The sequence below is a fragment of the Cuculus canorus genome, chromosome 14 (genome assembly GCF_017976375.1).
Source record: "Cuculus canorus isolate bCucCan1 chromosome 14, bCucCan1.pri, whole genome shotgun sequence".
NCBI lineage: Eukaryota > Metazoa > Chordata > Aves > Cuculiformes > Cuculidae > Cuculus > Cuculus canorus.
The window spans coordinates 4,580,011-4,603,078 of NC_071414.1; the positions used below are offsets into that span (position 1 = coordinate 4,580,011).

Genomic DNA, 23,068 nt, shown 5'->3' on the forward strand with positions numbered 1-23,068 from the left:
GTTCAATAGTTTGCCTTTTTCATAAAATGCAAAGATGAGGGCTCTTATAATCTAAGTTCACTTCCTTCCGCATTTGAGTATGTGCTATACCATTATTAGTAACAGTTCAGAATATTAAATAATAGTTTTAACATTTAACCATGACTCTGTTATTAAAGATGAGCTCTATTCTGAATTCAAAAGTAGCACATAACACGTCTTTCCTAGAAAAAATATAATATATGCTCAAGCATGCAAAGGTTATTTTCCGCTAAGCCTTTGAATTTTCAGAGAAATACTAGCAAATGAATTCAAACAGTCTCTTTATGAAAATGAGATTTTCTTCTTGATAACCTAAGAAACAATTAGGCATTCAATATCGGCATCGCTCACTTAACTTAAACAGTGTTTTAACACATTGCCTATAGACAAGATTTCAGCTTTCATTTTAACAGTTTCTAGCTTCAGAAAACAGTCTGGCAACCCAGTGCAACAGGCATTTGCTTAGATAATGTTTTACTTTACAAGGATGACATATGTTTTTAGTGAAACACGGCAAACACACCATTTGGCTGCAGTCCATTTGGTTAAACATAAGACTTTCCAGAAGCTAAATTAACTACGTGTACCATATATAAATGTTCCTTTGGAAAACATGAATTGGATTATTCCATTTAATGGAATATGTTCATCAAAAAAAATATGCTTCTCTTCACAGTTGAAAAGGATTTGCAAAGTGACCAAGGCATGAAAATGAAGGAGCTCATAGTTGGTATGCGGGTCAGAGCAGAAAGGTATTTCATAGCACTCATGTGCCTTCAGATTCATTGATGGGCTAGACAGCACACATTGGTACACATGAAATAGTTAACAGAAAATCCAAACCAAGCACAATGGAATCTTTAAAAATACCTGTGTGGTAATAGCGGTCAGTGTTTGGTTTAGCTCTCACATACTACTTAAGGTTCTGCAGGGCTGGGGCAAAAATTGGAGCAATTCCTTTGTCTCAGAGTCAACCATGCACTTCACAATTTGATGAAGTGCTCATTTACTTGGACAGTGACAAACTCAGACTCACTGACTGGCTCTTTTAGTACTTGAGATACCCACTTGGAGATAGTTCTCAGGTTAAGTCATTTCAGCTGTCTCAACCGTGTCCCTTCTCAAGCTCTTGCCCAACTCTATCCCATCCCCTGGCACGGGGCAGAGTGAGGAACAGAGGAGGCTTTGAAACCGTACAAGCACTGTTCAGAAATAACTAGAATTTTCATTGCTGTGTTATCAACACTGGTTTGGTTGCAAATCTAAAGCATAGCACTATATGTGCTGCCATGGAGAAAATGGACTCTATACCATCTGGATCCAGTATGCTCACTCTCTCAGGCATCCAGTTCTGTAACTCTATGTTCCCCCCTCTGTCATACACACAACAGAAGGGCACATATAAAAAGATAAAGTTGGGTTTTATATAAACCACAATTCATAATCATGCATTGTTCTCACTAAAACGTATGTAGAAGAACTAAGGGGAATTGGCAATAAAAGAACATGCAGAGTCCCCGACTAAATTTGTTTGAAATTCTCTTTTGCTGAAGTCTTAAGGTCTGCTGTAAGTTAAGTGCCATACAAATTTCTGTGCAAATCTAAAATGCATCCAGATTTTTGTTGTTAATAAAATCAACAGCTTAAACCACAGCTGCTGCCACTTACATGTGCAGAACAGGAAAAGATTATAATAGGAATTGAGATGTAGAGGCCAAAGCAAGATTTTATTTTAGATTCTGAGAGAGTTTACCTTTACATGTAATCGTGTAAGCACTACGAACAAAAACTTCTTCTAATACAGTAAACTATAGGATATATGACAGATCAGAGACAGTCACCTTAGGAAGGGCTGTCAGATTGCACACAAAGTTGTTGTAAAGGGAGAAAAGGGAAATGCTTTTCATTAAAATAGAAAAAAATTCACTGATTTCACCATGATTTTCAACAAATTATTTGTTATTCTGAGTTTTCACTGTATTTCACAGATACTGAAAGCACTCAGACTCAAGCACTGAAGCTAATTTTAGACATGGCTCAGTCAAAACAATGTCATCTGTGTCCAAAAGTTGTTTACTATAGAGGGGATTTAAGATCAAATGTAAGCATCCCACCCAGATACCCAACCACCGCCTTATTGTAAACCACTGTTCTTAACAATGTAGTTGGTACCAGCAGAACGCAGCAGCTACGCAGCAGCTGGAAAGAACCGTGTTTGAACTCAAGGATCTGATAATCCATATCTTCCCAAATGCCAAAGAGCATAGGGCAAAACAGCAGAGAAGAGCTGGTAATATCACATTATCTTTTTCTTTGACAAAGAACATACATTCTTCTGAAATTCTGTAGCAATTTCAAACTTTACCTCACAACATAAATTTCGACCAAACAAAACACGGAACAGCTACTGCTACTTCTTTTCTGTCCTCTGTATATATTCTACTTCTGGTGATTTTCACAGAATAAATCCAATGCAAAATTATTGAAGTTACATTTACAGTTTTAAAAACTAATCCAAACTGAGTTTTCTGTATTGGATGCAAAACCAGAAGAAATAAGGACAAGATGTTGGAGTCTATAAGACAGAGTTAAGCTTACAATTGATATTGTAAAGTGAGTCCATTGCTACAGCCTAAAGTTGTCTCTTCCAGCAAGTCAAACAATTCATTTGATGGAGAAAACAAATTGCTGAATAGAAAATTGCATTGATCTTAAGTTTCAAGTGCAAACCCACAAGCAATAATTTGGTTAAGCAAAACAGTTCCCTTTATGTAGGTCACATTGAATAAAAGCATTCGGAAAGAGGCAACCTAAATACTATTATTACAATAACCTGGCCATGTAGTGAACCTTTTCCACTTGCCTGTATAAGGCACAAAGCATTTCCTATTGCAAGTCAAAACTATATATCCTTCAAATGGATTTTTCACTTTAGCTGGAAATTTAATATCTATGATGCACTCAAGAGAAACCTGCACTGTCTCTTAAAGACAAATTACTGTCTGATGCCTTAGATACTGCTTTTATTAAAGGTGTTGCTTCCTTTTCTCTTCTCTCCTTCAGATAAGCCATCTCAAAAAGCAGATTTTTCGTAGCAGAACCAGTGTTTAACACAGCTAAAAAAGAATGAAACTGTGACTCGCGTTCTCTGTCGAGGAAAGACAAAACTACTTGTGACAACATGCATTTGCTGCTGTAGTTAAAAAAAAAAAAGTCATATTTATAATGACATATACTTGAATATTGTCTATCTTCAATATCATTTCTGATCAGTAACCGTATTGCCAGAAGGCATGTCTGACTGTTTATTTTTCTCAAAGCATTTTTCTCAAAAGAACAAGAAGCATCTTGTTCTTTTATTTATGACCCAACTACTCAGCAATGCTTCTTATACTCATGAATATGATGCCTCCAGAGGGGTCATCATATTCTACTGGATTTAAACCTACTCCAGGGAACTGTTCTCCTTATATTAGACATAGATCAGTGTTTATTGCAAACAATCTGCAGATAACTGCCATCTCACAGAGAATCGCCTGCTTACAGGTTACCTTCCTTAAAAGAAGCCATTGAACAAATACTGTTTGTTTTAAACAAATTTTTATGTTGTTTTCTCATTAAAATGGATGCTTTTTAAATTCCCAGCAATTTTCCTGACATAATGGCTTACGTGTTGCCTAAAAAGCCTTTGTATGTCATTATGGAAATGGTTTGTCTGGCTACCTCCAATAGACGTAAAAGCACAGAGAGCATGACATGCTTTTAAACAACATCATCCTATACAAATCACATTATTTTAATTGAGTTTCTCAAAGACCGAGGTCCAAAGCTGTGAAGAAAACAATGTCTGCTCTCCAGCTGTGCTTAAACATACACATCACACTGATCAGTGAAAATTACCAACAAAAAAGTCCTATTATTAAATTTCTACTCAATAATAAAAAGATTTTGATTTGCAGTACACCTAAGAATGTGCCTAATATCAGGGGAGAACATCTAAAGAAAAAAAAATTAAGAGCTTCTCAAAAGCCCCCAACAGCATCACACTAAAGATATGAATGAGAGATTAAAAGGGATGTTTTTCTTTAGAAATAGAAATTCCTACTCTTGGCAAGGGGACAAGTTAGAATCTACAAAATAAGTCTTCAGACTGCACGGAGCTACATAAGCCAAGTTTCACCTTTTAATGTATACAGTAACCAAAATGGTTTACTTTACATTATAGACCTATAAACTTGTAACTCCACTCTTTGCCCTTTCACCACTTTTCTTGGCAGTTCATATTTGAAATCCATAATTCATTTATGAATTCATAACTCTTAATTCAAACTGCGTCATAAAATATTTCCTCATTATACCTTGTCTAAGTCAACCCTCTCAGTTTAAAGCCATCCTCCCTTGTCCTATCACAACAGGCCCTACTAAACATATTTCAGTCCCCATACTTCTTACAAGTTCCCCTTCAGTAATGGAAAGGTGCGACAAGTTCTTCCTGGAGCCTTCCCTTCTCCAGGCTGAGCAACACCAACTCTCTCAACCTCTCCACATACGAGACGTGTTCCACCTCTCTGATCATTTTGGTGGCCCTGCTCTGGACCTACTCCAACAAGTACATGTCTTTCCTGTGCTCAAGGCTCCTGAGCTGGATGCTGTGCCCCAGTTGAACTCTCATAAGAGTAGAGTAGAGGAAAAGAATCACCTCCCTCAGCCTGCTGGTCGCACTTCTTTTGATGCAGCCCGGGATACAGTCTGCCTTCTCAGCTGTGAACACACATTGAACACATGAGCTGGACTCACATCCAGCTTTTTGTCCACAAACACCCCTAAAGTCCTTCTCCTCAGGTCTTCTATCAATTCTTTCATCCCCCAGCCTGCATTGATACCAGAAGTTGCCTCAGTCCAGGTGGCATTTGGCCTGTTGAACCCTCATAAGCTTCCCAGCAGGCCACTTCTCCAGCTTGTACAGGTCCCTCGGGATGGCATCCTGTCTTTCAGGAGTGTTTATGGCACTACTCAGCTTGATGTCATCAATACCGTTGAGAGTGAGCTTGAAGTCATAATATTCTAATTCATTTCAGGATGTATTGTGCTGAACTTTACCAGTAAAAACTAAGAGTGCCTAAACCTCCACTAGGAAAAACCAGCAGCCTCACTGCTTGTCATGATGCTATGGTGACTTAGAGCAGCTAACTATCTAAAGAATATCAAACTGAGACATAAAAAAAAGGTAGCACAGATTTCAGTACGTCACCTTTAATACCTCAACTGCCCTTTAACTTAAGTTTATGAAAAATAGGAGAAAAGTTCATTTTGCCACTGACTTCTATTAAAAATTTAAGTGAGATTCATCAGCATCAATAATTTACTACCTAATCAACTCAGGCTTACTACAGACTTGGGCCGTCTACATCACCATCAGTACTTACAGGGTCTTGACAGCTCAGAACCTCCAGGATGCTATGAAGTAATTCAACACAGTACTTCTTCTCTTGGACCTGGAGCTGCTGATCATCCTTCTGTTCCAGTAACTCCTTCAGCTCTTTTGTGATAACAGGAAGCAGAATGTCTCTGCATTCTGAAAGAAAGCATATTATCTTAAGAACAAATATAAAACAAATGGTACCTACGAATAAACAATGCGCTTAAACAGCTAAAGCCCCTTCCAACATGGAACTGTTGATTTTCCAGTCTTGCCTCAGGGATATTCTTAAACTTGTGTGATATTTTTGCAAGTCAACAGTATTTCTTACATTTGAAGAACACCATTTCCTGATTTATTTTCTTTTTTTTTCAGTTAAATTCTGAAGACCCTTTGTTTTGTCCCAAAAACTTAGGGACAAATTATCCACTTTGCGTAAAAAACACCTGGCAATAAGCCATGTTTAAACAATGTCAGTATTTTAATGTAAGAAAAAAAACTATACGTAATATCATCTTCTTTCTGAAAATAAGGCACAAACAGCAAAAGAATTGTTCTCTGTGCATCATCTTGAAACATATCTTCTAAGAACAATTAAGGTGTTCTAAGGAAAGACCTGGCAAGCCTATGAGAACTAGAGTTATGCATACATTCATCCCTAATTAAATCTAAGAAAGGTGACACAAATAGTAAGTCATATTTCAATCTCACACATACACTGAGTTTTTAAGACAGAGATGCTTATAAGATGCTTATAAGAAATGTCTGGAGAACAAGATGAACCAATTGGAAGTAACTTCAATGAAGACACTGTCCATCAGGGAATAAAATACAGGAGATTTTTTGTCTAATTTAATTGATACAGACCTCCAAGTGATTTAAGTAGCAACTTACTTATACAGTGCTATGTAATAAAGACAGTACTGCACAACAGCATAAGTAACGCTGAGCAAAGCCTTCAAAGATTTGTTATATTTATGAAAAGAACCTGGGAAGAAAACAAACCTAAATGTAGCTTCAAAGGTTCAGGATGGAATTTGTATAGAACTACAGAAGCATTGTAGTGACAGACAGTGAGCTGAGGTTCCTAATCATTTCCACTCAAATGATTTCATATTGCTTAGAATTCTCATCTATCACAAACCTTCACAAAAAATATTTATCTCACCAATTGGATACTGTTTTCTATCAATACCCCATATCACAGTTCCACTGCATCTGTAGAGTGTCTCTATATATACACACATATACCCTGTAAGTACTCGACTGCAGTTATGCTGGTTTATACATGGCAACAATTTGTGTCACAAGTTGTCTGCTCTCAGCCTGCTGGGTACAAACTCCACTTTATAAGGATGCATAACTATTGCTCTAAAATTCTGCAACACTCACAGTAACAGCTATAATTAACACAATAAGAAGATGGACACAATAGACAAACACATCCAACCTTTAACTGCTCTGCAGTCGCATGTCATAGGAACACAGATTCCAAACCAACTGCATGTAAGAAACCTCACCAGCAACTTTGTTCTCATAAGTACCCTTCTTAAAAGCAGTGCCTTTAATACATCTCCACCTCAAAAAAAATAAATGAATATAGACAGCTACACTAACAGGCCTGTTCTTTACAAAGTCACATCAAACTACATGACACCTCAGCCACTTTTCACCACTCACAAAAAGGATGGAATGTTGCAGGCAAATACCAGTTTCACATCTGCCAGGATAAATATACTTATTGCTCCCACTCCTCCAAACTATCATCCAGCTCAATTTTTAAGGCACTAAGATCTCTCTTGAAATGTCTGACACGTAGGAAAAATAAAAATTCTCTTTGGGTATCTTTTAAAGTTGCAGGAAGCAACAGGATTATAAACCATAATAAAAATCTATACTTAAGGAGCTTTATTTCAGAAATGAATTAAGAGAGTAGACTGAACAAAGTCATTGATCAAGAGGAATCCTGTATTTGAGCTAAAGTACATTGTAAATTTCTACTTATATAGAAAAAACAGCTAGGACTTCAGGCTAGATCTTACATGTATATTAACCACTACACTACACTAGTGAAACCCCTTTGAGCACTAACTGAGGAGCACAGAGTCTCAGAACCCGAGTTCCAAGCTGCACTGGATACCTTATAGAGGAGTGGAAGCAAACTTCACTGAATTTACAAGTCCTTCATAACAAGATTTCAGAAGCCGTCTAAAACTTTTCCTACCAGAATGCAAAATGCCCACTCTTGTCTATAACTCAAATTAAAACCTCTTTGCTAAAAGAAATGTCTTCTAACTAATTGCTCTTCTGCATAAAGCCGTTTCATCATTCTTAAACATAAAGCAAGCAGAGCTTCCTGCAGAGACAAAATTTCCCTATTGTATGGAGAAGACAGCTGCGGCAGAATGTACAATTGATTTTCTTCAGCTTTTAGAGCTAATTACTCACAAGCTTCATTACTCCCAGTTGAACTTTGCTTTATAAATTAAAATTTGAACCGTATTTGATACAGAAACTATTAAAAAGAATTAACATATGCAGCTGAACAATTATTTACAGCACATATTCAGATGTGATCAACGTTGAAGTGTCCAGCTACATGGAAATTCAAAGGTCGTTTAATTAGCCTTGCCTATATGATTTCCTTTTTTGAAAACAGAATAAAGAAAAACTACTATTGTAATTAACGGAAAAGTTGTTCAATACATTTTTGTAGGCAAATTGTAATTATTTTGCCAATTATTTTGTTAGAATAAGGCTATATTCCTGTACTTTGTGACTGGCTGCTAAGTAAACTCAGCTTGGCAGTTGAGGCAATACAGAACTACTTCATTTTGTGTGTAGTAAACAACTCAGATATTGTACTAGGACATTATTCATAACGAAAGACAACTGTCTTAAAAAAGGATAATTAATTAGGGTTTATAAAATCCCTACCAGAAGTCTCATCCCATATGAGGATGCAATTTCAAGGTGTTCTGCTGGATGTATACAAGTCTAAAAGAGCAAACAAGCCCTGGTCTCAGCCTGAGCCAATATTAACATAAAACAAAGTTATCTTTAAAGGAAATCTCGTCTTTTAAATTCTTGCTAAACCCATTTCACTAGAACAATACACAAAATAAGAAATCTCTCTATTATCTTGGGACAAAGAAAATTTAATTGAATGGGCTTATCAATTCCAGACTATGACTTTAAGGTACCATTGCATGAGATAAGAAAGCATCATCAGTAAAGTGCTCATTTGAACTTTGACAATTTATTCCCTAAAGAAAAGGAGAAAATAAAAAAGAAAATCATGGAAGACAGTGATCAAGAAAAGAAGCAGCCAAAGTAAGTTTTTGTGTTGTAGTATTTGATGATCTGGACTCATTACTAATGCTCCCTCAGTAAGTCTGCGTAAAACACCAAATTCTGTGGGAGTGTCGATCTGCTGGAGGGTAGGGAGACCCTAACGAGGGCCATGGACAGGCTGGATCCATGAGCTAGGGCCACCTGCATGGGGTTCAACAAGGCCAAGTGCCAGTTCTTGCACTTGGGTCACAACACCACCAGGCAATGCTACAGCCTTGGGAATGCATGGCTGGAAAGCTGTCCAGACGCAAAGGATCTGGCGGCGCTGATCAACAGCCATCTGTGTGTGAGCCAGCAGTGTGCCCAGGTGGCCAACAGCACCCTGGCTTCTATCAGAAATGGTGTGACCTGCAGGAGCAGGGAAGGGGTCCTCCCCCTGTACTCAGCACTGGTGAGGCTGCACCTCGAATCCTGTGTTCAGTTTTGGGTCCTTCTGTACGACAACAGCATTGAGCTGCTGGGGCACAGACAGAGGGCAACGGTGCTGGGGAAGGGGTTGGAGAACAAACCTTATGAGAGGCAGCTGAGTGAAGAGGGATTGGTGATTCGGGAGAAAAGAAAGCTAAGGGAAGACCTTATTGCTCTCTACAACTACCCGGAAGGAGGCTGTATTGAGGTGTGTGTTGGTCTCTCTTACCAAATAATAAGTGATACAAGAAGAAACTGCCTCAAAGACTATTGAGCACTGGAAGATGCTGCCTAGGGAAGTGGTTGAGCTTCCTTCCCTTGAAGTATTCAGAAGATATGTAGATGTGGTGCTTAGAGACATGATTTAGTGGTGAACTTAGTGTTAGGACTAAAGCTGGACTCTTAAAGGTCTTATCCAACCTAAAAGGTCCTATCCAACATAAATAATTCTAGCTGTATGATTAATCAATCCATAAACACATCACCAACCACCTCAAGGAGAGCTCAAAAACGGTGGGGGAGAGACATGGTGAGTCAGGGAAAAGAAGAGGGGTGATGGGGGAGTGTGGATGCCTATTTTAAGCAGTAGTTGCTTTTTGCTTGATAAATGACATAAATTGACAAATACAGATACTCTTCCTTAATGCTCAAATCCATGAAAAAAACACCGTTCTGACTGGCTTTTTTTTCTAGAGGCCAGAATAAAACACGTGCTGCCCCAAACTGTATTTGAACACATAAAACATCAATGTACAGTTTGAGTATTTTGCATTTATGTCAAAGTCTGCCAGAAGACATTGTTGTACGCATTTATCAGCCCCAATTTCCAATACAGTTCTCAGAGGGGAAGTACCCTGGTACCACCTCCCTCAATAAGGACAGGTAGATTCATTCCGGTAAAAGATGAAGCAGTTGTGTGTTTTCTCTTTTGGGTTTGCTTGGGTATTTCAACCCCTCTGTTCACCTTATTCTCCTTCAGAAGCTCTCTAATGATTTCTTGTGTACCAGGCAAGTCAAATTCAAAGTCTAAGTCGTTAATGCAATAACATCATTTAAAAAAGACATTTGGGTCTCCTTCAGCTAAAATCACAGACAGGCTTCATTCCCGACTGCCTCATACGTGCAGCCAAAATAGTAATAAAGATTTAACACCACTTTTGCCTCCCTTAGGAAACACTACTCTTGACTCCCTGGCATGCTTGTAGTCACATCCATCTGTCAGCATGGCTTCATGCCCATTTAAAAACTGGTGTGCCAATTTAATAAGGACATAGGTGTCATCTGAATACAAACTTACAGCAAGGTCTTAAAAATAAAATCAGTGAACAACATTCTTTTAATAAGGAGAGACTTTTGACAGCAGTCAGTGCTCAATTAAAGCGCCAAGCTTCTTTGCAAAGGACATCTGTTCACAACTGCAGGCACCTGAAAGTCCTCCCTCTTTGCTATTTGCCATTTAACTCTTTGCTGGGAGCCCAGAAGTCATGAATTTAGAATTGTATATACCTTACTCCTTGCTAAAACTAAATTCAAGTTGCACAGTTTAGATAAGAGCCACAGAAAGGGGAGGTACTGCAGGTCACCTACAGATTCTGATAGCACTCTAAGATGCAAATTCTTTTTCTCTCTTGGAATCTAGTACCAACACAGCAAGGAGAAACACAGGATGATCCTGTGAAGCCTGCACGCAACACTGTTGCTGAACTTTGTAGGAGGTGTCAGCAGATAAGGTTAGGCACAGAACAGGTACAGCATTAACAGTCTCAGCACACCACTGTGACCAAAAACAGCCCTGCAAAACACTTCCACTTCCCAACTTCAATGCGTATCTTCAAGTTTCTCCACTCGTTGCAGGAGCTGAGAAATGCTATATATTCAAAGGCAGCCAGAGCAACATCTAACACTATCGCTACAGCAGCCAAAACAACACTTCAAATGCTCAACGCCTTTTGCAGCTTGCAGTGATCACAGTCTGCCACAAATTCTTGTCAGCATAGCCTCTGGCAGAATCCAATATTTGGCTTGTGTTTGGATTATGAAATACTGATAAATACCGGTTTCCATGTTCCACGTTTCATCTAATTGACACACAAAATTTTGCTAATGTAACAGATTCATATTAACTTCGGTAATACATCTTTATTCTCTCTTGTCTATATGAAGTAGTTGTAAACAGAGCTTTTAAACATACATAAAGTTCACTGTTAAAACTAGTTCACTCCGCTTGATCTAGATTTCCCTCCACATATCAAGATCTAAAAAACCAATATATAACTAAAAAACCATGCCATCATGGGTCAAGTCTAGCAAAAAGCTACCAGTACCAATATCAAGTGTGTCACCTTCTCCTCCATAAACAGAAGTAAAGGCTTTAATTGACATATGTTCATCATAAATGTATGCAGATAAATACCTACAGGTATGTATATGCCATTCTTGTCCATATCAAAATATTGCATGAATACAGCTGACATAAAATGAATACAGGATCTCAAGTGATGCTTTAGAACAAATGTACTTCTAAAACCACTGCTGCATATTAAAAAAAAAGGAACTAAGACAGACAAGGACAGTTAAAAGCATGTTTCTTAAATGAATCTTTTCAAAGCTAAGTGCAAAATTCAAGAATGAATCCACAGGAAAAAGTCTGCGTTTCAATCGAGAACCGTCTTAAAGGAATTTAAGGACAGCAAGTACTTTCATTTTTTTTTTCCCAGTAGCTAAAACTGAGAGGGTCAAATGCTTTAACTAATAAATGTTCAAACATTTTAAAATGTTGAGAAGTTGCTTTGAAAACAGTGCAGGAAAACAATCACAAAAATGAAAAATAAAACTTTGGCTTAAGAACTCATATCAGTAGGAACAAAACATAAGATTACAAGAACAGTTAAAATCAATATCTAGAACTCAATTTTGGTAATAATAATTAAACTGAAAGATGCTTAATCAGAAATTGGCGTTCCTGCTACTTTTTAAAAAAACTTATTTTTAACAGTCCTGAAAGTAAAAACAATATATTTTTTCCCCCTAAATCTTTAATTGGGTTAAACAGAAGACAGAACACTGACTAGAGGCTGAGTATACATCCCAACTTTAACTTGAAATATTTTCTTGGTTGACCATGACTTGCATGCATTTGAAATCACAACATGGAATTAGAGCTAGGTCTTGAAAAGAGAAGAAAAAAAATAAAAACAAAACCAAAACCCACACAACACGATATTCCTTGTAAAACGTAGGCATTACACAACACAAACTTGTGTTTGCTGACAGGTCATAGCTCACATAGCAAACACAGGCCTTCAGAAAAACTAAATCCAAAGAATATGAAATTGCAAGTCATCATATTCCTGATTTTTTTGAGACTGAAAAGCTTATTCAAGTCTCTAGCAGCACAACCTGAGACTGCTGAGGCTCTACTGTACAAAAGCATAACATTAACAATTCCCTTTGCAATCACTTCATGCTACATAATACTTACTGTATTACAGTTCATCTATTTTATTTTACTTCATTGGCCCTGCTTAAATTTATTTAAGAGTTTAAGACCATAATCTAATTAAGAAGGTGCCATAGATTAATGTATACATAATTAATAACACATACACAACAGTGGTGGCACAGGACTGAGCTATTGACAGTGCCTCAGCTGCATTGCAAAATTTAGAGCACATTTAGATGTGCATTCCTTATTAAGGAATAAATGTCATATCTGACTTAAATCTTGCTCTTCTAGATCGCCAACTCATGATCTACCAATTCTTTTTCAAGTGGCGAAATGAAGGAATCGGAATATTTCACAGGTAAAACCCAGTGATGTCCACACAAACGTTAGGAACCCCAGATCAAGGGTGTGTGCACACACTGATTTTGTTTTAACAATAGAAAGGTCTTCACTTAAGACAAAATAATTATTATAGTCTCATCATTTCTTCTGGCATCTGGAAAATTAACCCCTACTGCTAACATATGCCTCTTGCTGCTGCTCTTCCAAAATCAGCAAGTGGTTTGCATATGCTGACTGTGTAGTAGCTATGTCTACAGCCACAGTGAGGAGAGGACCTGGATTTCGAGCCAAGAGACTGAAACTCTATTCCCACTCCTGCCAGTGACCATCTGCGTGACCTACTTAGAGAGGATCTCACACTCTTCTGCTGCGGCACAAACTCCTAATCAGGAGCGGATCTCTAGAGAATACAAAGTCAGAAGCAGCAAACTTACAGATTTTATTCCATGTTCAAGAAACACACCAATAAAAAACAATTCTCCCATGGCTAACTGCCTTACAAATTTCAGCATAACATCAGTGAATATTCCATAGTTAGATTAGAATAAAAATCTAGCTTCAAATACCATAGCTTAGAAACACTAACTGCAATAAAATTAGCTCCTAATAGACTACTTGCAATGCCTTAATACAATGATGTCTCAGAAATGGAGAGATGGTGAGGGAATTCTGGCAATAGGTTTCCTATTAAAAAAACCCAAAAAACCCCAAAATCCCAGTAATGCATCAAAAGTGGTTTTACACGGAAATGAAGCAAGTCTAACAAAACTTTTCTTTGGTAGATCCAATAGAGAATTTCACAAGAAAGTGAAAAATCTATTACATCTCGCTACGCAAGAGGAAATATATGGCAGGAGACAGTAACTTACATCATAAATTAGATTTTGAAATCCCATTGGGGTGCTTATACAGCAGAAGACAACCATTTCTTGCCCTCAGATGTTTTTAAATACTAAATTATCAACTTAAGTAAAACGAAAGTGCCAAAATCTAAGTTTAAGAAGACTTCATGTCCTCTTACCAAGCAGGACATACTGTCTGGAGACAAAACTGGATAAAAGCCTGTGCCTATGCTTACACATCCTTTTAACAATGTTCCTAAACAATATGGTCAAAGTGCATAAGCAGCTGAAAGCATCAGTCTTCTTACATTCAAGCACGCAAACACCTGAACCACCATAAACCCTTCTAAGCTGTATTATATTTACCAAGTAGGAACAAGAAATCAATGTCTCAACAACAACATCTGTCAATGTAATTTAAGGGCTTGTAAAAGTGCTGGAGTGCTGTGAAGCTTTTGAAGATGTATTACAGTACCACTCCACAGGACCGTGCATCTGATGAAAGCTCTCTATTTCACCAGAGTCCACAGTGAAAACTTCAGAATTCCTGGAGTACATGCCAATTAATGTCAAGGTTTCCAGCATCAGGTTCACGTGTAACTTACTTAATGAAAACAAATGTAACTGTCTTTTTTAAAAGAAATTCTGGAAGCATATTTTGATTTTTTCCACAAGCCTACTTCCGCTGAAAACAAGGTGATCATCAATATGTAAAGGAAAAGAAACACCAATATATTAAATCTAATTGAATTATGAAAGCAATACCACTGGGAATTCAAGTAAATTAATTTAATTGGAACTGGAGTGAACTACAAGGATAGAGACTATATATTAAAGCCTGGAGGAAAAAAGGATCATTTGAAGCACATACAAATTAATAGACTTCATTGTAATTAGCAATGTAGTTAAATATATTCCATAGTCATAGCAGAAAAAAATACTACCTGTTCCAGATAAATGTGAACTTTAGTTAATGATACTGTTGGCAATCTTACCTTAATTATTATGCTGCATTCTACCTTACGATACACTACATATGCTTTCATTCTTGTAAATTACCTTCCATCTCATTGCTTGGAGTAATGAATCGGGCACATTCTATACCCTATAAACACAGTTGGTTCTCTACTCAATTAATTTTAGAATCAATTATATTTAATGAAAAGCAAAAAAAAGCACCTTTATAACCATGGCAATGTACAAGGGTGGGGAAAGAAAGACTTGTTTGCTATTTAACGTGCACAATATTAAAAAGGAGAGGCAGGATGGGTGAAAGGAAAGTTCAAGATCATCACCCAAGAGAGAAGCTCTGTAAGTAAATGTCCTAGCAGGTGCTCAGGTCACACCACCGAGGCAGCAGTAACATCGTTAGCTGGCAATACTAAGTGTTAGAGGAATGACAAGTTCATCATGGAATGGTTTCATGAAAAACAAAGTATACTTGCAAGAGTCTATTTGACCCAGGCTGCGTCACTCAGGCTGGGGAGAAGGTATGCCTGCCCCACTCCCTGCCTCCCCAAGAGAGAAAAAAACAAGGGAAATGATCAGGTTCAGGTTACACTCTACAATAACAGCAAGATTAAGTTTTATTCTGTCACTTCATCAAAATACTAAAGTACAAAACTCTTAAAATGAATATTCTCCAGCAAGCAAGATCATTCTCTTGAATATTGCCCATGAACTGGGTGTGTTTCAGCTTTATGTGAAAATGACAAACTCAATTTCTCTATTTTGTTTCTTCAGACAACTGCCTCTTGTTTTAAGCTGATCATTAAAAAAGGTCAATCTATTTCAGCAGGCTCCTCTACAAACAACAGCACCTAAGTACCAATACACAATGGTGTATCAATTACTGCACTGCAAAACATTTAAGGTAGATCTTGCATATGTAATCACCGTCAGCGTATTAGTAAGCTGTTAATTTCTACATTATCAAATGCATACCTTTACCTTTTGATTACTTGTGCCAGCTTGGACCACAATGACCTGTACAAATATACAAAATCCAGGACACAACAGCTATGCCGGCAAATGGTTGGAGTATTATACACTGCCTTTAGTATCAGCTGCTCAGTATAGCTGTCAAGGGTTTGATGTTATTAAAAAATAGTAGAGATGTTTGGGGCATGATTTATTTTTTAATATATATGTTTAAGACTAAATGCATCCACTACGTACCTGTCTTGGAAAAATTAAGATGTATTGATTATCTGGTCAGCACTATACTAAAAGTACCATTTATTGTTTTCATAAAAGCTTCTCAGAAATAGAAATCCTTCTAGCACGATGTCTTATTCATTATTACCTTAGAAATAAAAGCACAGAACATAGACCCTTTTTATAATTCACAGCATATTCTGAGGTAGACCTTTTCCCTGATATATCGGCTATGTATTTGAAGACATCAGACAGGCTGCGTTCACAAGCAAGCAGCAATCTATTATCATTATTTATCCGCAAGCTGTAAAAGCTTTACAGAACATTTTGCACTAACAGACCATAGCTAAAGCAAAGGCCTGTTGAACACAGGAAATGAGCATCACACTAAGCAGACTTGAATAGTAGCATCTTCGGAATTTAAAACGGCCCTCTTTTCTCTTCTAGAGCACACATGGATATGGAAGAAAGGAGCTGTGGGATGTACACTAAAAGGAGTAAGATGCAAGTCAATAGAACTCTGAAGCACATGGGTTATTGTATACTCAACTATTTTCGTTCTGGATCTTCACTAAAGCTTTATTCCTTATTATACAAGCATGGGATCTGTTGTCCTAACCTAATATAGGAAACAATAACAGATGTATTGCAATGAGAGAAGTTTCTTTAAAGAAATCTTATCAAACCACGGTTATTCCACTGCAGTGCCTGCTCTTATTCTGTCTTGTAAAATCCTGAAACAGAGTAATAATTGCGGTTTTTCTTCCAGAAGAATAGTATTTGACTGGAGAATACCACATCACACGGAGCATAAAAGTTAGCAACGGGCAGATTAAAATAATATCCTTAGTACTATTAGAACTAGAATCGTCCAGTTGCTTTAAGTCTCCAACTGTTCTGGTAGACACCCATCTATCTGAGTACCTTGTGTGCCTTTTAAAGTTCTGGAGGTCTTCTACACAGCAATAAGATGCTAAGAGAGAAGCAACCCACCCAGTCCATACAGGAGAAGACAAAACACTTAACAGTGAATCCCACAATGTAAAACTGGGCTTCTCTGCTAGGATTGAAATTCCCTTTCTGTGATAATATGAAGAGAAACTAAGCACAAGGCTGATAAAGACATTTCAGTACCACCTATTACTTTCATTCCAAGAGTGAAGAAAGACATTGAGTTCTGATAAAGACGAAGGAAACATCATAATTCCTGTACGTCAAGATGCTGCAATGCAGCTGAGCTATACTCCAGCACAATCAGACCTTTCTCCTCTGCCCAGGTGTTATACAACATCAGCTACATTCACAAAATTTCACTTCATATTTCTATTTCACTACAGAGCTTACAAATGGGTTGAAAGTGTGTGTGTGTGTATATATATATGTCCATTCTGAAACCCACCTATTCCTTGCTCTAGGTTTCCAATCCTGCTTTGCACAATAGCTATCTTCTAGACATGTGAATCCTCTCCAGAGGTCAGACTTCAGCCACTCACACTCTCTCAGTATTAGTTTTACTCAGTTTCAGACAAGAATTGGATAAAACATAAGTCACACAACATTTTCAATTACTTAAATCTATTTTACCTTGTTTTTTAAAGAGGTTGCCACACACTATTTCCTTCATGGACTGCACTTTCTGCTTCTGTAGTTTCACTGGTGGGATGCAAGTGTAAAATTCATACAGTAGTTGGCTGCATGTAAAGGAACAGTGTCATAAACACCATATAGATTAATTGAAAATATGTTAAGAAAGACAAAGAGAAAAAGATCATCTATTTCTAAACATGTGTCTTTTTAAGACTTAGATTTATTTACCATATTACAAACATTGACAAGAGAACAGCAGGAGGTTAGAAAAAAAGATTCTGAAGAGAAACAAGATGGGAAGGAACTAGATTTTGGTCTTTTTTCAAAAAATTATTTCTTGCTATTGCTTTCAATGAAATAAAAATATTTCTGTGTTTGGTGGAAGCAATTTATCTTAGTCTGACGAAGACGGACAGTTCTATCTAACTGCTAAAATTGGATTTGATTTTCTGGACTAGGACTCATTCACAGAAGGTATGAGGGGGGAGGAAGCAAGAAAAAAAGATAGCTCAACTTGCTCATTTTATTCACTAAAGCACCACTTAAATATTGTACCACCCTATTGAAGTGTGTTACTAAAAGAACTCCTTATTAAAAATGTATGCCCCAAGTCCCACCACTGCCTCGTTCAGTACAAACTGGTGTAGCTTTGTTCACTTAAACTTACCAATAAGAACTCATTGTTGGCAGTAGCGATACATTCTATGCTGCGTGTGATACATCTACTAAACACTCAAAAGCAGCTCACCTCAGTAACTTGGCATCAAAGACCATTTCAACATCTTGAAGAACTGACGGTATGTACTTCAAAGCAGCAACCTGAATCGATATAGAGACAGTGTTAATTGTGTGTGTTTAACAATGCACAGCACACCACTGAAACAGATGCACAAAAATCAATGTTAAGTTTGGACTTCTTTCTTCAGACTGAAATTTTACATCACACTTGAATATTAATTTTACCACAGAGTAAGAGAGTACCAGACCACAAGGGCTTTTATGCTGAAGATACACAAACCTAAATAGAACAGTATCAAATGGATTGTGTTCTCTTAGTCTCAACGCTTCCAGTGGACTACGATCTGTGTAGATCATATTCTCTTTGTAGACCACTAAGACTGTTGTATTGATGCAAATATGTAAAACAAGCACCAATCAAAGCAGGAGATCTTTGATCATACTTGGTATCAATTCTATCCCGGAAACGTGCCAAGCAGGAGGCAGAACTTTGCATTTCCTGAGATTTTAAATGATAATAAAATCATTTGAACTATCATACAATGACTAGTTTAAACAAAAAATTTAAGAATGAGCACTGCAAATCACCAGCTGAACATTTGAAATACACATTAGTTGTCCCTGAGTATCAGTATTTCTGCGTCTTCAGGACAACAGTATTATGTACACAGAAGATAAGAAAACAGTTATGATGGAGTGCATTAAAACATACTGCATGAAAGTAGAGCCTAATCAAATATTTCTAGTGAGAGGGCGTGTACAGAACATGGCAAGGCCAGCTGGAAACTGAGAAGCACTTAAAAACTGCAATCAGCAGTGGGAGAAAGTGGAAATGACAAAGATAAAGGACAAGGGCTTTTTTTTCCAGTTACCAATTTGAAATTTTATGATTCTGATCGTATGACAAGCTTTTGGTTTTGCCACCAAATGAGAAGTTGTTTACCGCTTCCTATGCAGTGCTTCTATGCTGAAACTTTCAACGAAGATGAAACAGATGCTCAGGAAGAATCTTAGAAGCCTATCTAGACTCAATAACAACTTCTGTATCTCTACACAGTAAACTCACTAAAAACTTAGTCTGTTCTTCATTGGGGACAGGAAGGATACAATATAGCAATCAGAGCACAGCTTCCCTTGGTTCTCATTTAGACCTTTTAAACACCAAAATCGTATTATTTTATTTCTATGAGCTTCCACCTTAATAGGCATTTCAAGAAAAAAAAAAAAAAGACAAAAACCAAAACTTAAAAAAAAAGGATAAAAAAAGGATAACTATTCAGGTCTTAATTCAAAAAGGAAGAATTTAGTCTGCAGCAGTGGTTCATACTGCATTTCAAACAGGCTCAGCGTTGGCTTAAGATGCCTTCAGATAAAGTCATTCTTCCGCAGATCTCATACCCACGTTTTTACACAATCCTGGGAAGGTCAAAGGAGCTTTTCAAAGCTGCTGCCACATCAACAAAAAGATTGTATCTTCTACTGACCTTAGCCATTATTATCTCCTTGAAATAAGTTCAGGGAGAAAAACAAGTTATTTTATTTTTCTTAAAAAACAAGACTGAAACACTGGGGCTATTTTAAATATAAAATACCTGTGGTGGGCTATGAACTTGTCCCAGTTTTACAACAGCGTGTCATTCCTTGCTCTTCAATATCATATAAATATATTATATATATAATATCATATACTACTCAGCAATATCATATAACTAAATTGCACAGTAGCAACATTTGAAGTTCATCTTACACCAATTCACAGTCACTGTGAAAGAGGTTTGACAAATGATATGGCTATCAATGACCTCAAAATATTTCAAGCAGTTCTCCAATAACACTTGCTCTATTCTGCTCTCTACCTTCCCACGTATTCCCTATTGTGCACTTGTATGAGGAGGGAAGCAGGAAAGATACAGCTATCATTTCTCTGCAGATCTGTAGTAGCCACTGCAGAACAACAATAAGTATCTCCCCTACATTCTTCCAAACTCCCAAGTTCCATTTGCCATAATTGCTTCAAAATCGTGCACTACTGACACAACCGCGCTCTGCCCTTAATGAAGTCATAAAGATCTCCTAGTCAGCAGTACAAGATGTTCCGTATTGTTCAGACCTTAGAGATTAATTTTTAAGCAAGATTCAGAGAAACCCACAGCACCGCATAAAATTATTTCTTACATATACAATACACTGTTAAATCACTTTTAACCTTTACTCCTGATCAAGCTTTTCTTAGTTGCCCTCTTTTACAAGATTACACTACACATATTCCAGAAACTCAAGTACCCACGAGATGAAAAGAACATTTGAAGAAATGATCAGTGCTCTGTTCCTTAGTCTAATTTTACTTGCTATCAAGGCAATTTTAACAAGCTACTATGCCATCTTAGCGACAAGGTTTAAGGGAGTGTTAGGAATGGTTGGGCTCGATGATCCAGTGGGTCCTTTCCAACCTGGTGATTCTATGATTCAACGATTCACCCCCTGCTGTACACCGCAATCAAAGGATCACTGTCAGTACCTTTCTAGCCTTATTCTCTCATCAGTATTCTATGCATCTCCGTGCAGTTTTAAGTTGCTAGAATCCACGGCAGCAGTATGGATGGGTCAAAAATGTGTGGGAAAGAAGAGAGGAGAAACTTAGTGTCTTCATAGTATGTTATTTTTGTACTTTTCAATGCCACAGCCTATGTTTCCATGACCTTGAGAACATGCTGTATAAGGTTCCTGAATGCATGTGTAGAATTGGGGAGTACTACTTTCTAAAGTCAGTGCCTGGGAGCAAGCTGGGTACAGCTGACATTTACAGCAGACAAGACCATCTGTAGGTCCTATGTGATGTGGCAACTAGGGGACAGAACAGCTTTTGGAAAAGAAGCTGGGGATTGATTTGTAATTTGAGGTTGGAAGCACAAGCTCGTCCATGAAAGGGCACACTCACAGACTACAAATCAGCCATCAGGATCATGACCCAATAAAAACACGTAATTTGAAATTTAGAAATAAATTCTTCAAGTTTCATTTCCCAAATACATAGGTTGATTTACACAGACACAAAACATGCCTGCAGGAAAGGCTATTCTGTTCCTAAGAAAAAAGGAAAGAAAGTATTGACACCTCCCTGCTCCCCCTCGTTCCCAGAGTTTCCCTTAACCAAACTATTTGCACCTTCTGGAAATCTATTTTGATGTTTCCAGACTTCAATAAGTTCATCCCCAGCAGTACAGACTTTATGAAAAACTAACTCTTAAAACTAAAAGACCTCATTCACAACGGCTACAAAACCGCAACTGATAAATGAAACAGAGCTGTAACATCATCCCCGCCAAAGTATATTAACGAACTTTTAAGTCTCGTACCTAGGAAGATGAGTGTCACCACCTGGAAATCAGCCTAAGTTCTGAAATGATTGTTTTAAATAATTACAAGAAAAATCTGGTGAATTCCTGTAAAAGGATGAACAACGATACTTGTAAATTCATAACAAATAAGGGGCAATCCCTTCACAGTGCAACGCCCCAGGATTTGAAAACAGGTCACTCTCCAGTTCATAGGGTTGCTTTCAAAGATCAGCAAAGTTAGGATATTGAAATTATAATCATAATTACAGTAAAATTGCTTCATGAAATGCTGAAGTTGAGAAGCATCCTGTCTGTACCTTTAAACAGGAGAGTTAACTTCACGAACTCAAGAAGTAAAAGACTAATTTGAATGTAAACTTCCAGTTCACAAACAATAAATTAACAATTCAGTCTTGATCTGCTCAAAGCTTGCATAAATAGTACTGCAAAACAGAACCAGATATCCACCCTTTTCAGAGCTCAGGGGGTAAAATAAGTCAAAGGATGCACTTGCTTCAGTCAGCTTTAGAACAAGAGATTGCAAAGCTAGATCTTTAACTTTTTGTGAACTCACACAGCATTTAACAGATTAGGAAGCAAGATATCACTCAGAAGATAAAGTTAAATTAAAACAATAAAGTGCTTCTGGCACTGACTAGGCTGCTTCATATGACACGTAATTATATAAACAATCTTTTCCTGACTGAATTAATATTCAACACAACCCTGTGATTGTTATCAGTAAAAATGACTGAGAAATTACTACTGACTTTTAACGGTGAGTTCCAAGTTCTAAAAAAAAAAAAAATATCATTAGCAGAGACCAACATATATCTCAGGTTAAGGATCATTTTTTAAATCTTTTAAAACTAAACCTTGCAGGTATTTGGACAACCAGCAGCGAAGAAAGAATTAGGAACTCACATTGCAAGGCTCTGCAAAATAGTTCATTTGAAGTTTCAACATCCTGAGAAACCCAATTATTCTAACTTCCTTCTGGGGTCCTAAAATTTTCTTCTCTGATATGTTTTGAGGGTACTCCACTTGAATTCCTTCAATTGATCCTGCCAATCTATGCTGCACTTCAACTTATATCAATGATCATTTCAAATGTGACAGATTTAGAGTTGTTGAGAGATTCTGATTATTTGTCTATTTTTTTAATACACTCTGAACTTTCTCTCTGGGCACGCAAAGCATAACACCTATGGGGTTCCGTGTGTTTGCTCTGAATAACCATCTGTCCCTTACCATGCAAAGCTATCTTTACAGTACTACAACATCTATCACTGCCATCCCATTTTACTGTTCCCCATCCCCCAAATAAACTTATTTTTCACAGCAGGAACTAGACTACAACGGGACAATTCTCAGTCCATTCCTCTCCTACTAAAATGCTCTCGCTTTAATGTGGTAG

General features: G+C 37.3%; 1 protein-coding gene across 1 annotated transcript in view; it reads right to left on the reverse strand.

Annotated features, from left to right (window-relative positions):
* The window catches only part of DOCK2 (dedicator of cytokinesis 2), a 174,246-nt gene that overhangs the window by 110,592 nt on the left and 40,586 nt on the right, over nucleotides 1–23,068 (reverse strand). Inside the window, exons 24-26 of the mRNA XM_054079776.1 lie at nucleotides 18,324–18,394; nucleotides 17,573–17,679; nucleotides 5,448–5,596 (exon numbers count right to left, since the gene is read on the reverse strand). Coding sequence (XP_053935751.1) covers nucleotides 5,448–5,596; nucleotides 17,573–17,679; nucleotides 18,324–18,394 — 327 coding nt within the window. The remainder of the gene's footprint in view (nucleotides 1–5,447; nucleotides 5,597–17,572; nucleotides 17,680–18,323; nucleotides 18,395–23,068) is intronic.